This window comes from Diabrotica virgifera, chromosome 8 (genome assembly GCF_917563875.1).
Source record: "Diabrotica virgifera virgifera chromosome 8, PGI_DIABVI_V3a".
In the NCBI taxonomy this organism is placed as follows: Eukaryota; Metazoa; Arthropoda; class Insecta; order Coleoptera; family Chrysomelidae; genus Diabrotica; species Diabrotica virgifera.
The window spans coordinates 147,223,103-147,240,802 of record NC_065450.1 but is presented as its reverse complement, the minus strand read 5'-3'; the positions used below and the strand labels follow the sequence as shown (position 1 = coordinate 147,240,802).

General features: G+C 33.6%; 1 protein-coding gene across 1 annotated transcript in view; it reads right to left on the bottom strand.

Annotated features, from left to right (window-relative positions):
• The window catches only part of LOC114345139 (uncharacterized), a 149,651-nt gene that overhangs the window by 67,500 nt on the left and 64,451 nt on the right, over positions 1-17,700 (bottom strand). Inside the window, exons 5-6 of the mRNA XM_050659777.1 lie at positions 10,636-10,802; positions 339-538 (exon numbers count right to left, since the gene is read on the bottom strand). Coding sequence (XP_050515734.1) covers positions 339-538; positions 10,636-10,802 — 367 coding nt within the window. The remainder of the gene's footprint in view (positions 1-338; positions 539-10,635; positions 10,803-17,700) is intronic.

The window sequence follows — 17,700 nt, the reverse complement described above, 5'->3', positions numbered from 1 at the left end:
CCTGATCCTTCCCTGAGCCCTACTGTTTAGTCTCTTCAATTTCCAGCTAGCCTATTTCTGTAAAACTTTAGTCATTTATTAAGCTACCCCATTCAAACAGAATAATCATACGTTACAAGCGGTTTAGCAAGAAATCAAAATAAAACAAAATAGCTAATATGCTTAAGAAAAAATACAGTTAGTTACAAGGTTAAATATTGGGGAGAATGAGTTTGGGAAGATAAAAAACGTTAAATATCTTTGGGTTTTTATAAAAAAGGTAGCTAAATTTTGAAGACAGAAGGGCATTATCCTAAATTATTGTGAAAACCAAGAAAACAAAGAAAACATCTACTTACTTCTTAACAACAGCTAAAGGATAAGCTTGAAGTAAAAGTTCCATTATTTTTCTAGCTGGAGCTTTTTCTATAACCTGTTCCCACATGGCAGCTGGTAGTTTGTATTTGTCTTCTACTGCTGGTTCCGATACATCGAAGAAAGATTTCGGGGGCACAAGCTTTTCTTCGATTTCATCTAATATTTCTTCCCTTTTGGCTACCTTAAGAGTTTTAATATATCAAATATATGTTTAAACAAAGTCGCATAATTAAAAAGTTTAAATTCCACTTAAAAAAATACAATACGATAAAAAGTCGTATTTTCAGTGGAAATCGTACAAAATATGCTAATAAAAGATTGATGATATCCGGTTGAAGCCGGGAGGAAGGTAAAAAAAAGAAGGACGAGATGGTGAAATGACGTGGAAGACGATCCGAAAACCATGAATATAAGACAATGGAGTAGAAGGGCACAAGAGAAATATGAATGAAAGGATATAGCCAGACAGGCAAAGACCCATCCAGGGTTATCATGCCAGAAGAAGAAGAAGAAGAAGAAGAAGAAGAAGAAGAAGAAGAAGAAGAAGAAGAAGAAGAAGAAGAAGAGTTAAAAGGTTGAGAACAACATAATGAGCTAATCTAGAGTATTTACAATAAATTAGTTAAATTACTTAAATTAATATTAATTAAATGAAATTTGTATCTAAACATTTCACAAAATTGTGAACCCTTTACTAGATAATAACTTAAGAATATTTAAGACACAATAACTCTGAAAAAGTTGTTTTTTACTCTAAGATTGAAAGCCACCATCTGGATATAGTGTGTGTAACTAAAATTTCTATATTTCCTGCAGTGGGTTCGGTGAATTTTTTAAATTATTAAAGCAACTTGAAGTAAAAAATTCTTCTTCTTTAAGTGCCGTCTCCTAATCGGAGGTTGGATATCATCATCGCTATCTTTACTCTATCTACCGCTGCTCTAAAGAGTTCTATAGAACTGCATTTAAACCAGTCCCATAAATGTTTCAACCATGATACTCTACTTCTTACTATACTCCTTCCGCCTCTTATCTTTCCCGGTATTATGTCTTAGCATTACATATCGCTGCCCCCTCATGACGTGTAGCAGATTTTTAAAATTTCTTATTTTTAGTGTATTTATTATTTCGCATTCTTTACCCATTTCTCGCAATATTTCCGTGTTCGTTTTCTTCATGTTATTCTGAAGCTATTTTCTTGTGGCATTTTGGCGATTAACTAGTTTTGATGGGAAATAAGCCACAATTTTACTAAAAAATGATTTTATTAACGTTTCGACGCCCAAATCGGGTGTCGTTGTAAAAATACAAAAAATATTAATGAATTAAACAAAAATGTTGTTGCTTAGTAAAAAAATTCTTCTAATAATTTATTTAATCTGACTCATTTATATCGGCCATTCAGACATATATTATACATTTTAAAGTAGAAGACTTTAAAATGATATTGCCAATATTTATGAGTTGCGTTCCTGGGCCGACTTTACTAAAAGATAGTTCATTCGATTACATGAAATCAACCCAACTCAAGAATATCCGTCACAAAAAAATCATAGCATGTGATCTGTCTTTAAAAAGACAACCACATGCAATGGTGACAGTAAAATTCTCGCGCTAGAGATTCCATAGTAAATCACGAGGAAAAACCAGGAAAAAACCTGGTGATACTATCCAGACGTCGTAAGTATTAGGTCTTGCTTTAGTTTACTCTCAAAACTTATACCAACTTCTTACCTTAATATGTACATATGTTATTTTAAATTATAAATAATATTAATAATACATAGATATATAAACAATACTAAAATATAAAATATGTATTAACTCGATATGTTATTGACTTCTATGTCATATACTTATTTTATATGGTTACCCATACTAAAAGAGGAGGTCAATAGAAAGAAAAAAAGGATTAGTAAGTCAATAACATATCGAGTTATTACATATTTTATATTTATTTTTAGGCCAGGAACCGAAGCTTTTCACCTCGCAATTTTTACAGAATGGATCGATTTGCTTGAAAATTTGAGAATAAGTAGTGGATAGTCCAAGGATCAAAGTATATATGATTCCGAAAGGCGCTTTTACCATGGGGGTGGTTGCCACCCCATCTCGGGGGTGAAAATTTTTTATTATATTTTGACCGCAAAAGTTGATAAAAGCATTCATTCTAAGCAAAAAATGTTCTATACATTTTTTTGATAAAATTAATAGTTTGCGATTTATTCGCTATCGAAAGCGTTAGTTTTGTATAGAAAAGATCAACGTTTTTCGAGACACTCATTTACGATTCACTCAATTTTTGTCGTAGAAAAATTTTTTTAAAACCCAGTTGTTGGGAATTAAATAAATTATAATTTATATTGAAACATTTTTTTGTATCTTTGATGCTAATCTTTCTATTCTGAAGAAAATGAAATTTTTTACCAAACTACAAAAAAGTCGTTATTCGCTTTTAACTCCAGTGTTTTAAAAACTGATCATTCTAAGCGAGATAAACTTCTGAAATCTATTAATAATACACAAATAAATAAGAATGAATAAGGAGAATGACTAAAAACACAGCTAACTTACATTATTATGCTTCCAATTGGATTTCTCCTTTTTTTTTTCAAAAAAATATATTGATTTTTTTAACCGTAACTTTTTTATTTTTTATCTAAGAAAGTTTAGTAAAAAATAATTTCGGAGGCTTTTACAAGGTTTATAAGCTTATTATTATTAAATCTTTTTAAATCATCAGTCGCAAAAAGAGGTGAATTTGAAAGGGTTAGCCAAGATGGTTTTTACATGTTTTAACAAGTTTTAATTATCAATAGCTCACTCAATTTCTGACGTAGAAAAAATTTCTGCAAACCAGTTTCTTAACAATTAAATACTCTACAATTTTATATTTAAACATTTTTTCGTATCTCTGATGCTAATCTTGCTATTCTGAAGAAAATGCCATTTTTTTTTCAAACCACAAAATTTCGTTATTCGCTTTTAACTCCTTTTTTTTAACTAATCATTCTAAGCCGGTCAAACTTCTAGAACCTATTAATAATACATAAATAAAAAAAACGAATAAGGTCAATGACGAATTTTAATTAGGGTGGTGATTAGGGGGTTGCTTGCGATCACCTTTTCGCTGAAAAAAATAGGGATTGACATTCTTTTTATTATAAGTCACTTAATTTTTGAGCTAGAGACTTCTTTTTTATTTCTGGAGATAGATGTTTTTATGTACTTTAAATTAGTTTAACCAAGTTGTGCTCAAACGCTAACTAAAACAGATGAATCCGCTCTGTCGATTTTTGAAAGAAAGGTGCTACGTAAGATATTCGGAGCGGTCTGTGAAAACGGAATATGGAGGCGTAGATATAACTTTGAACTTCAGAATATCTACAACTATACAACTATACAACTATATATACACTATAATTAAGCGAAACCGCCTGCAGTGGGCAGGACATGTAGCCTGAGCCCCTGAATCGAACATGATAAAAAAGATTCTAACAGCGCAACCCGTGGGAATGAGAAGACGGGGTAGACCAAAGCTGAGGTGGATGGACGGGGTAACACAGGATGCCGAGAAGATCGGAGTCGGCAACTGGAAAATGCAAGCAAGGGACAGAACAGAATGGCGTAGAAAGCTTGAGAAGGTCGAGGCCCTCTAAGGGCTGTAGCACCAAGATGATGATGAAGTTGTCCTCAAAAATGCATAGTTTTCCCGTGTTTGACTTAGAAACTACAATATTTAGCATTTGACGCGGCTCCAAAGAGCCAACATAATAAAGTATAGCCCGATTACTCTTGGTCAAAAAAAAATTAAAAAAAACGGTTTTGTTTATTTTTTCAAAAGGTACATTTTTGTTAAGTAAAGCTGTTTTGATAAAACAAAAATTTTTGGAGTTATTAGCAGAAAACTTATTAAAAACAATGATTTTTTCGATATAAAATTAACACTTTCGATAGCAGATAAATCGAAAACTATCAATTTTATCAAAAAAATTTATAGAACGCCTTTTGCTTACAATGAACATTTTTACCAACTTTTGTGATTCAAATATAATAAAAAATGTCCACCCCCGAGATGGGGTGGCAACAACCCCCAAGGTAAAAGCGCCCTTCGACATCATATAGATTTTGATCCTTGGACTATCCACTACTTATTCTCAAATTTTCAAGGAAATCGATCAATTCTGTAAAAATTGCGAGGTTTTGTCTTATTTTAAGCTTCATTACTCGGACTATATTGTTTATATATCTATGTATTATTAATATTATTTATAATTTAAAATAACATATAGTAGGAAAATGAAAGATTACACATGAACGAACATATAAAACACGCTGTATTTTCCTGTCACCGTGTCACAAAAAAAATGGCCAGCGCAAATACATGTAATAATATTATATAAACTGTTCTTATACATATTATTGGCACTGGTTCATTACTTCTGGAACATAGAAAAGATGTGTTTAACATGATCGCTCATGGGTAATCTTTCATTTTTCCTACTATGTGTACATATTAAGGTCGGAATTTGGTATAAGTTTTTAAAGTAAACTAAAGTAAGACCTAATACTTACGATGTCGGGATAGTATCACCAGGTTTTTTCCTGGTTTTCCCTCTTGATTTACTATGGAATCTCTAGCGCCAGAATTTGACTGTCACCATTGCATGTGGTTGTCTTTTTAAAGACAGATCACATGTTATGATTTTTTTGTGACGGATATTCTTGAGTTGGGGTTGATTTCATGTAATTGAATGAACTATCTTTCAAGAAAGTCGTCCCAGGAACGCAACTCATAAATATTAGCAATATCATTTTAAAGTCTTCTACTTTAAAATGTATAAGATATGTCTGAATTGCCGATATAAATGAGTGAGATTAAATAAATTATTAGAAGAATTTTTTATTAAGCAACAACATTTTTGTTTAATTCATTAATATTTTTTGTATTTTGACAACGACACCCGATTTGGGCGTCGAAACGTTAATAAAATCATTTTTTAGTAAAATTGTGGCTTATTTCCCATCAAAACTAGTTATTCGTTTTCTTCTGTATCTATGCTATTCTAAGCATCCTTCTATAACACCCTATTTCCAATTGCTGTAACTTATTTATGTGTTTTTGCTTCAATGTCCAGCTTTCAAGTCCATATTGCAGTATCGAGAACACGTAGCATCTCAAAGCTCTTACTCTTCTAAGGTCTTTGTTGCAGTGAATTATTAATAATGTCTTTGTTACTGGTCCTTATTTCTTATTAAGCCAAAAATGCACCTTTTCAAAATACTTCTATCTGTCGGTAAAAAAGTGAAACATTTTAAACGAAATTTCAGATAACTATCTGATAAAACACCTTTAAATTTTACACTGGCAATTTATGAATTTGTTGCACAAATGCTAAGAATTCTTAATTTTAGTAAATGTTAATAACTATTGTTACTTAAATTATTTATCCCAAACAACTTTTTTGTGTTGATACAAGTCAGAAAAAAATGATTTACAATAATTTTACAGGTACCTACCATAAGCAATAAAGAGAGCGAAAGAATTTTTAAGAAGAGGAAAAAACTATTTCCAACATTGCAAAATTTGTTTGAAAATAATAGTTTCAATCAATATAATAGTTTCAATCAATATAATATTGAAATTGAATTTGCAGTATCCCGAAATAACCAAAGTACGTGCCTCCTAGAGGCGGGATACGGGCAACAATACATTGGCTTATAGGGCAGTCCTTACAGTAGGGATCCTGGCCTATACAGAAAAATGCAGGCGGGTGTGGGGTAATACTGCACTTTGGTTGCATTGGTGGTGTATTGGCTAAACGTGCAGGGCAGGGTATGGTGCTGATAGAAAAGGCATTCAGGCATCAAATATCCAAACAAAATCTTTTCAGGCCATAATAATGAAAAGACCTTCTCCAATGATATAAAAAAAAAAAACTTATACTGAAATGATGGCATCTCCTGAGGTAAAATGTGCCGGAAGTAAAATGAGCCTCCGTTCGGATTTCCGGGTGAGGACTATCTCAGGGGGAACACCATTGCAGGTTAGAAAAATCAGGATAGGGTCGTGGAATCTTGGTAGTCTTACAGGTAAGAGTCTGGAGTTAGTGGATGCGCTCAAACGAAGAAGAGTTCAAATTGCTTGTATTCAAGAAACTAGGTGGAAAGGACAAAGGGCGAAAGAACTAGGTGAAGGATACAAATTGTGGTATGTAGGGAGTAGTAACACTAGAAATGGAGTTGGTATAATTGCTGATAGTGAAATGAAAGATAACGTAGTAGAAGTTGTAAGAACGAGTGATAGAATGATGTCAGTGAAATTTGTAATTGATAAAGAGGTATTGAATGTGGTGTGTGTGTATGCTCCCCAAACAGGTCTGGGTGAGAATGAAAGAAGAGCTTTCTATGATCAATTAGGAGACGTACTGAGTGATATTCCAGCAGAGGAGAAAGTTATAATAGGAGGTGATTTCAATGCACATGTGGGCCAAACCAAGACAGGATATGAAACAATACATGGGGGATTAGGCTTTGGAACTAGAAATGAAGCTGGAGATGACATGCTTGAATTAGCAACAGCATTGGATATGGCGATTGTTAACACATTCTTTAAAAAGAGAGAAACTCAACTTATTACCTACAAAAGTGGACAACATCAATCCCAAATAGACTACTTCATGATAAGGAAAGAAGACATACGTGAATGCAAGGACTGCAAGGTAATAGTTAGTGAGACAGTAAGCCAACAACATAAGCTGCTTGTTCTGGACATCGAAGTAAAAAGCGAAACTAAACAAAAATATCGGAGAGGACCACAAAAAATCAAGTGGTGGCTGCTGAAAGATGAGAAAGAAGGTCTATTCAGGAGAAGAATAGTAGAAAAAATATGTTGGAACATGAAAGGAAGCCCTAATACAATTTGGAGAAAAATGGCCAGTAGTATTAGAGAGACTGCTATTGAAATACTTGGGAAAACGTCAGGAAAAAAGTTTGAGGATAAAGAGACTTGGTGGTGGTCAAACGAAGTACAAGGAAAAATAAAAGAGAAGAGAAAATTATATAAAAAGTGGCAAGAAACCAGATCCGACACAGATCTTCAAAACTATATGGTGGCGAAAAAGGAAGCGAAAGTAGCAGTAGCAAAAGCCAAAGCAGAAGCGTATTCAAACCTATACGATCAACTTGATACCAGGGAAGGCGAAACGAAGATATATAAAATAGCCAAACAGAGAGCAAAGAAAGCAAAAGATTTTAATCAGATTAGATGTATCCGAGATGACAATAATAAAATACTAGTTCACGAAAGGGATGTCAAAAAGAGATGGAGAAAGTACTTTGACAGCTTATTAAATGAAGAATTTGACAGACAGCCTGTAGGGTCAACGGAGACAGTAGCAGCAATGGTCACCAAAATAACCAACGAGGAAGTGGCTCAAGCGCTTCAAAAAATAAAGAAAGGAAAAGCGGTAGGACCAGATGATATTCCTGGGGAAGTATGGAGAGCATTGGGAGAGACAGGAACAAGGTGGCTAGCAGGTCTATTTAATAGAATTATGGAAGTCGGACAAATGCCAGACGAATGGAGAAGCAGTATACTGATACCTGTTTACAAAAACAAGGGAGATATACAACAATGTACAAACTACAGGGCTATAAAACTGCTTAGCCACACCATGAAAATATGGGAAAGAGTAATTGACAGACGGATACGTGAAGAGACCGAAATATCCGAGAATCAATTTGGCTTTATGCAGGGTAGATCAACAACAGATGCAATTTTCATTATAAGACAGTTGATGGAAAAATACAGGAGTAAAGAAACAAACGCTCATATGGTATTCATTGATCTTGAGAAAGCATATGATAGAGTTCCTCGAGAGATTCTGTGGTGGGCACTCAATAAGAAAGGAGTCCCTGGTGAATATGTAAAGATTGTTAGGGATATGTATGAGGGAGTAACGACTAGTGTTAGGACAGGTGTGGGAGAGACTGATAAATTTCATGTGAAAGTAGGATTGCACCAAGGCTCTGTGCTTAGTCCGTATTTATTTTCATTAGTTTTGGACCAGATAACAGCGAAACTACAGGGTAACATTCCATGGTGCTTAATGTATGCTGATGATGTCGTGTTAGTAGGAAATAGTGAAAGAGACTTAGAACAAAAACTGGAACAGTGGAGACAAGCTCTGGAGGAAAAAGGTTTAAAACTTAGTAGGACAAAAACAGAGTATTTGGAATGTTCATTTAAAGATGGAGCTACTACAAATAAAATGGTATCTTTGGATGGTGGAATGATTGTGAAAAGCAATAGTTTTAAGTACCTAGGATCGGTATTACAGAGTAATGGAGAAATAGATGGAGATGCATGCAGTAGAATTAGGGCTGGATGGATGAAGTGGAAAGAAGCGAGTGGTGTGTTGTGTGACAGAAAAATTCCAATGAAGCTGAAGGGAAAATTCTATAAAACAGCCATAAGACCGGCTATGATGTACGGAACTGAATGTTGGGCAGTGAAAAAGAAAGAGGAACAACGAATGCATGTGGCGGAAATGAGAATGCTTAGATGGATGAGTGGAGTGACAAAGAAGGATAAAATTAGAAATGAGTATATTAGGGGAAGTCTAGGTGTGGCACCAATTGATGCCAAAATGAGAGAGCATAGGTTAAGATGGTTTGGTCATGTTCAACGTCGAGACGTTAATCACCCAATACGAAGAATAGCTGAAGTGCAGATTCCTGGAAGGAGTAGGAGAGGAAGACCAAAGAAGACCTGGGGGGAGGCGATAAGGCAGGATATGTTGGTAAAGGGGATTAACATTGATATGACCCAAGATAGAATTGTGTGGAGAAATGCAATTAGGGAAGCCGACCCCGCATAGGGATAAGGCAAAGAGAATGATGATTGAAATTGAATTTGCAACAATATTATTTGAATAATTTCTCGCTAATATTTTACTAAAACAGCAAGCAAAAAACTTCAATTCGAGTGATATTAAAGTCAATTTGTTATTTTTGTTGCTTAAAATTTTTTAAAAAACTGTTTTTTTTTTATATTTATTAATTTTAACTGTTAAAATAAGAAAAATTATTATGAAAACTCTAATTTTTGGTGAAGGTTTCGGGTGTAGCGGCAGTTTAAAATTGATTTATCCAAGGGCTCATCTTTAGAGCAATAGTCTTATAGTGAATCTTCAACTTACGGTTTGTCAAATATATTTATTGCATTTCTTGTTGTCTATAAATAATTAGAAGATGCAGAGATGGGAATCAAAGTGAATGGAGTATTGTGTAAGTGAATAGTAAGTGAATGGACAACATAGTCGATCTGCAACAACTTGTCAGTATAAATAATCGGAGAATACAGTAAGCGAATGGGATTAGAGATTAATACCAAAAAGACCAAATTCATGATCATCTCCAGAAACCTGGATCCACTTGAAAACTCCACCATAGCACTGAATACCAAGTCTATTGAAAGAGTGAGCAAATTTAAATACCTGGGAACATGGCTTTTTGAAGACTGGGCATCGGACAGGGAAGTAAAATGTCGCATTGTGCAAACGCGACAAGCTCTCGTAAAATTCAGGAAGATACTGACATGTTCAGAGTTCGATCTTCAACTGAGATTAAGGTTTACTAAGTGCTACGTTTGTTCGGTGCTGCTATATGGAGTAGAGGGCTGGACACTCAAAACGAGGGTTATAAACAAATTGGAAGCCTTCGAAATGTGGCTTTATCGCAGTATCCTAAAGATACCATGGACGGTGAAAATCACAAATGTAGATGTCCTTTAAAAAATCAACCAAGGACGCCAACTTTTTGAAACCATCAAGAAAAGTAAGACGGCTTATCTGGGTCACATCATGCGAAACGAAAAATGCCAGTTCCTTCAACTTACAATCGAGAGTACAATTGAAGACAAGATAGGAATAGGACGCAAGAAATAGTCCTGTCTCCGAAACATAAGGCAATGGACAGGGATTAACGACATACAGTCTCTGATACATATTGCAAAAAACAGAGAGTTAATGGAAAATGTGATCGTTATCATAGATTAGTGGATTGGCATCTGAAGAAGAAGATAAATAATTACCCACCTAATTAAAAAAACGGGCTCCTGACTATCGTACGGCACTTTTTTTAATTCTTGAACAAATGTGTAGATTTTGAATTAAAAAAAAAATTATAACGTATATCAAATGTAACGTTTCAATTAAAATGTTTGTTGATTCCTATTAAATATACCTAGTAGGTAACAAAATAATTTAGTTTTACCTTATCTCTCCTAATTTTAACTCTGTCAAACAAAATTAATAATAGTTCAATTCTTCTTTCACTCTCCTCCATTTGCTCATATTCGTCGTACATATTTTTATCAGTTAAATCGTGTATCAGTTGCGCTATAAGTCCTTCAATGGTTTCATTATCGGCCACTTCTTTGCCTAGAACAAAAACATTTTAGAATATAAATAATGTTTTATAGTTTTTTGGTTTTTGATTTATCTGGATCTATAAATAATACAAATAAGCTACAGTCCTTTGAAATGTGGTGTTACAGGAGGATGCTTAGAATAGCATGAACACAGAAGAAAAGTAACAATGCGCAAAGAATACGAAATAATAAACACAATAAAAATAAAAAAGTTACAATTAGTGCAGTCACTGAAGGTGGATATAGGCTATTATATCAGATTTCGTTGAACCTTCATCGATTTGTATGAAAATTGGTGAGTAGTTAAAGGATATCTGAAGGAACAAAGGTGAACAAAGGTGACATGGTGACATTCAATTTCAAATTGAAATCAATTGGGAAACATAAGAGACTTTTCTTCTTCTTCTTCTTCTTCTTTAACTGAAGTCTCACAATCGGAGGTTGGATATCATCATCATTATCTTTGCTTTATATACCGCTGCTCTGAAGAGTTCTATAGAAGTGCAATTAAACCAGTCCCTTAAATTCTTCAACCAGGACACTCTCCTTCTTCTTATACTCCTTCATCCTCTTATCTTCTCCTGTATTATCAGCCTTAGCAGTTCATATCGCTGTCCCCTGATTACGTGTCCCAAAGTGCAGTCGCTAAAGGTTTTCACCTCCGATTTCGTTGAACCTCAATCGATTTTCATGAAAATTTCTGAGTAGTTAGAGGATACCTCAAGGAACAAAGGTGACATGATGCTAACTTGCGTTTTTGCCCTGGGTGTGGATGCCACCCGTTCTCGGGGGTGAAAATTATTTAATTAAAAATATCCCCATAATTCGATAAAGGAGCAAATTCTAAGCAAAATTTGTTATATAAAGTTATTAAAATAAATCAAAACTTTTTGAGTTATTAAAGATCAAAAAATTTAATTTTTCGTGAAACAAATGCATGTTTTTAACCGATTTTTCATAAATAACTCAAAAACTGTAAGTTTTTGCAAAAAAGTTACAATTATCAAAATTAAAGCTAATAAAAAATGAAATAAACTACTTACTATAAAAACCTTTTAGTGTTAATTGAAAGTAAGTTATGGGTAATTGAATATAGTATACTGTTTTCGGCGAGTACCCAAATCTAATTATTCAAGCTTAAATAACGGAAAAATGATGCATTTTATCTTCTTCTTTATATGCCGTGCTCGATTATCCAACGTTTTCTATCAAATTGACTGTAGTAATTTTGTTAATGAGTCATTGACATGGTCAATAGAGAAGGAATATGGCAAAGCCTGAAAAACAAGGAAGTAGATGAAGAACTTGTAAGTGTAATAAAGAGTTTGTATGTCAACACAAAAAAACAGGTCAGGACAAGTAACTTAATCTCCGGCGAATTTTCTAATAACGACGGGGTTAGACAAGGTGGAGTGTTGAGCCCACTGTTATTTATTTCCGTTATGGATGAAGTTATTAAAAAGTGTTGGAAAAAAACTAAAAAATGCGCTATAGGGTATAGAAATTTGCAACAAATAAAAATTGAAGCCTGTGCATTTGCTGATGACATTGTATTAGTTGCAAGAACTGAAAAGGCTCTCGCAGATAACATTAGAATCTGGGCTGAAGAACTAAAAAACTACAACTTAATAATAAATATGGAGAAAACTAAAGTAATGACAATAGCCAACAAAGAAGCAACTGTAAATATTGAAATCGAAGGGCAAAAAATCGAGCAAGTAGACCTCTTTAAGTATTTGGGAATAATGTTAAACAACAAAGGTACACAAGAAGATGAAATTGGAAACAGAATAAAATTGGCTACGAGAACTTATTATTCACTGTATAAAAATTTCCTAAACAAAAAAGAAATATCGAGGAAAACCAAAATGACAGTATATAAAACTGTATATATGCCAATTACAATATATGGGGCAGAAAACTGGGTACTTAATGACAGACAAAGAAAAAGATTACAAGCTACAGAAATGAGATACTTAAGAAAAGTGGTGGGAGCAAGAAGATTAGACAAAAGAAGAAACGAAGATATAAGACATGAATTACAGGTAAAATCGCTCAACGAAAAAGTTGAAGAAAAGAAGTTAAAATGGGCTGGACACATGATAAGAATGAGTGGTGAGAGACAAGTGAAAATGACATGGGAGGCCAAAGCAGTGGGTAAAAGCAGGAGGGGCAGACCAAGGAAAAGCTGGAACACTAGTGTAAACGAAATACTCAAGAAAAGAGGAACATCGTGGCAAGAAGCAAAAGTTTTAGCAGCAGATAGGAAGAAGTGGCGTAAATTTGCAGAGAGTATTATATAAAGGAGGAATCCTCGACACCTAATATGGTAAAAGAGGCAACCGATTATGTATGTATGTATGTATGTAATTTTGTTAATGGCAGCTCGGAAAAGGGATGCAGTTTATAACATAAACTTATTAAACATTTGTTAAAGAACTTAGAAATATCTATAAAATGACCCCAAGGACAAGTTGATAGCTTTAATATTTATGCTTCAAATGTTTTTCAAAATTTATCTTTTAAAAATTTTTCCAAAAAAAATGTTATCTTTTTTTTTAAACAACTCCGTTACATTTTTACAACATCAGGTTCACCTAAAATCCATTAGTTTCTTAATCTTTTAATCTTTTAAGCCCCTTAGTTTTTTAAAAATATAAGGTTAAATGGCCCCGCTTACATGGTTCTCGCAGCCAAATTTAAGCTTTAAACGTTTCTGTCTCGGTTATTTTTTATTACCCTACAGTAATAGTAAACACGTAAATTGTTTGCTATAGAAAAATATAAAATTTGGTTATATATTATTTTTTACGTATATTGAGTATTTTTGGAGTTATTATCAAAAGAAAATGAAAATTACGATCATTTTAAAAATTCCGAATTTTTTAAATTACATATTATTTTCAAAAATATGCATTCTAAACCAGTCAATATCGTTGAGGTCATTACTTATGCTAATATAAAAAAATTCTTATAAGGATTACGATAAATTTTAATTTTTGTGGAAATGGCGTATGTTTTATTTTTCACTATTTCCTAAAAAATTCGACAGGGTTCTCTTATTTTCATCATAACTTGCTTAATTTTGCTGCTATTAACTTCTACTGGAGCTCATTTGATTGGTATAACCAAGTACTTTGACAAGTGTTTTGCAGGTATATTTTATAAAATCCATCGTTTTCCCGTTATTTAAGCTTGAATAATTAGATTTGAGTACTCGTCGAAAAAAATATACATTCAATTACCCATAACTCACTTTGAATTAACATTAGTTCAGTTATTTAAGAAAGGAGTGTATTTTCTTTGTTATTATCTTCAATTTTGGTAATAATAACTTTTTTGTAAGAGCTTATAGTTTGTGAGTTATACGTGAAATACATTGAACGTGCTTTGAAACATGCATTATTTTTTACGAAAAAAAAAAGTATTTGATCTTTAATAACTCAAAATGTATTGATTTAAGTTAATAACTTTATATAACAAATTTTGTTTAGAATTTTTCCCTCTATCGATTCATGGTATTATTTTTAATAAAATAATTTTCACCAACGAGAAGGGGTGGCATCCACCCCCAGGGTAAAAGCGCAAGTTAGCGTCATGTCACCTTTGTTCCTTAAGGTATCCTCTAACTACTCAGAAATTTTCATGAAAATCGATGGAGGTTCAACGAAATCGGAGGTGAAAACCTTTAGCGACTGCACTTTGGGACACGTAATCAGGGGACAGCGATATGAACTGCTAAAGCTGATAATACAGGAGAAGATAAGAGGATGAAGGAGTATAAGAAGAAGGAGAGTGTCCTGGTTGAAGAATTTAAGGGACTGGTTTAATTGCACTTCTATAGAACTCTTCAGAGCAGCGGTATATAAAGCAAAGATAATGATGATGATATCCAACCTCCGATTGTGAGACTTCAGTTAAAGAAGAAGAAGAAGAAGAAGAAAAGTCTCTTATGTTTCCCAATTGATTTCAATTTGATCGGTTTGCTTCGTGTGATTCTTATGAGTATATCGATACTTAGTGTGAGCTACCATCTGAATAACGCTATCTTCTTCTTCTTGACTGGCTTTACAACTCGGGGTGAGTCTTTGCCGCATCCACTATGGCCCGCCATCGTCTGCGATCATGCGCTTCGATTTGCCATTGTTGTACCCCTATTTGCCTAGATAGATCGGTTTCAACATCATCCTTCCATCATTTTCTGGGACGGCCCACTGATCTTCTACCGTCTGGTCTCTCGAAGAACACTGTCTTTAGCACTCTGTCTTCCTCTGATCTTACTACATGACCTGCCCATCTTATCCGATTATCTTTTATATGTCTGACGATGTTTTCAGTACCATATAGAGTCACCAATTCAGCATTGCGGCGCCTTCTCCACTCTCCTGTTAATTCATCTCTTTGAGGACCAAATATCATTCTGAGGACTTTCCTTTCAAATATCAGCAATTTATTTATTTCTCGCTGATGTAGAGTCCATGTTTCACTCCCATATATAACAACTGGGCGAATAATTGACATGTACAGTCTTAATTTAGATTGTCTTTTCAGCAGCTTAGATCTTAATAATGATGATAGGGAGTAAAATGCTCTATTTCCCGCAGCTATTCTTGCTGAAATAACGCTATAACTAATACTACCTCAATAGAATATTAATGCTGTTTCTAGAAGAAAAATGTCTATAATCAAATGGATCTTCTATAATCAAATGGATAGGAACAAGAACTTAGGGTGGAGGCTTATCATCGGTATTGGCTCGGCAATCCTTTGTGGATATTGGTCTGCCTGCGAAGGAGTCGCCGCTCCCGTGGATTCCTCGAAACTTCCCTGCTTCTTCTGACCTTTAGCATCTCAAGGTCTTCTAGTTCATCAATCCATCTTCTATGCTGTCGTCCTCTATTATTTCTGCCCTCAATGTTTGAGAATGACAAGCTCTTCGTGTCCTCATTATCTGACATCATAACAATGCGTGTCCCCATCTCAGTTTCTGTAGGTTAATAAATTTTACAATATCTGGAACTGTGTATATCTGGTATATTTCAAAGTTCGACTGCATAGATCATTTTCATTTACGGCTCTATAAATATTTCCAAGTAGTCTTTCGTCGTTTTGGGATAAGATCCATGTGTTGGCCCTGTATATCAAAACCGATCTTATTAAGGTATAAATCCTTGCCTGGGGAATAGCCCGATATTCCTCTACCAGGGCCATAACTAAACCAAATTTTCTGGAGGCGTAGGATGTCGGTGATTCTAATTCATCCCATAAATGCTCAATTGGATTGAGATCTGGGCTGCATGCGGGCCATTCTTATCTTATCAATCCACCTCTATTTTATGACTCAATCAGTGTTTTTCTTTACAAAAAATGGTACAGCTCTTACAAGAAAAGAGATATTCGGATAATTTAAGAATCAAAATTTTAGTGATGCCTCCGTGGTAATGTGACATGACTATGAAATAAAATCAGCTTTTCCATTTATCCACAGAATTTTTTAAACTTATAGAAAATACAACGCTTCCATTCACCCCTGTATAATGCCATGCAAGCCACATTTCTTTGTTACCGGAATAATACCAAACGATATCTCTCATCCAGTATTAGCGTACCATTTACTCTGCGTTTGCGTACATGTCAAAATAGCGTATTCCGCTATTAGCGTGCGATAAAAATGCATTTGCGATATCTCTCTCTATTAGCTCGGTGTATCTCGGCATTGATGGTAAATTTACGTAGAGTGGACTCTAATGCCTAAAATGATTTCCCAAATAGGTGTTATCAGATCCATAACTAGATGTGCTGTGCTGATTTGGTGAACCAAAACAAAGAATAGAAAGACAAGATTAGAGTTGCAAAAAGTGCAAAGAGTTACATAAGGGAAATACTGATTCTCTGAACCATAAAATAATCGGTTATCATTCTAATTGGAATCTTAATCTCTATAGGCTATTGATTATATTCAAAATAAGATAGCTAAAAGGAACTACAACGTTAATGGGGTTTTATTATTTCATGTGGTCAATGGACATCTATACATGAAAAAACCGCGGAGTGCTACCATTTAGAGGGGTGCGTTTTTGAGAAATGGGTGAATTAGTCCCTGGGCACAGGTTACATTAGGGTGAGTTCTATGCACTTTTGGTACAAACATATCTACATAAAAATTGTTTCTGGTTAAATTTCCCATCTAAATTTCCCTTTTTAAAGTCAATGATACTTTTTTTTTACAAAAATATATTCAAAAGAAAAAGCACAAAGAAACCCAAAAGGAAGAAATTTTATTTTTTGTCCCATAACTTTTGTCCACGAGGATATAGGTATAGACATTGCTTTACAGAAAAAAAATCTACATATTTCTTCTTTAAAATGTTGTTTGGCAGAGGTAATTAGGATTAACAGGTTTCGAAATATGATTTTTCAAAGTTCAAAGCAATTTTGGACAATTTTCCTTGTTATTTCGCAAATATTCTTCTGTAACTTTTTTCTACGTAACTTTAGGTATATGCACTGGTACATACAATAGGAACAGAAATCAATTACCTTTAAAATGGTCTACTGTGTAACGTTGTACGACTTTTTTTTAAAGAGATTATGGTTTTTCAAAGTTTAATACTTTTAACGATTTTTTATAATATAATATAAAAATAAGATAATATTATTATATATTATATAATATTATATTATATATAGTATATATAATATTATATTATATTATATATTATATAATACCTAATATAAAAAATATTATTTTTTACATTTTTTACGATTATTTTTGAATAAGATATTATTTTTCAAAATGTAATAAGTACTTGCAACGCTTTTTGATTTTATGATTATTTTTTAAATTTGTCATTATAACTTTTTTTTTCTTATACATGAATATACTATATATTGCTCAATAAATAGGG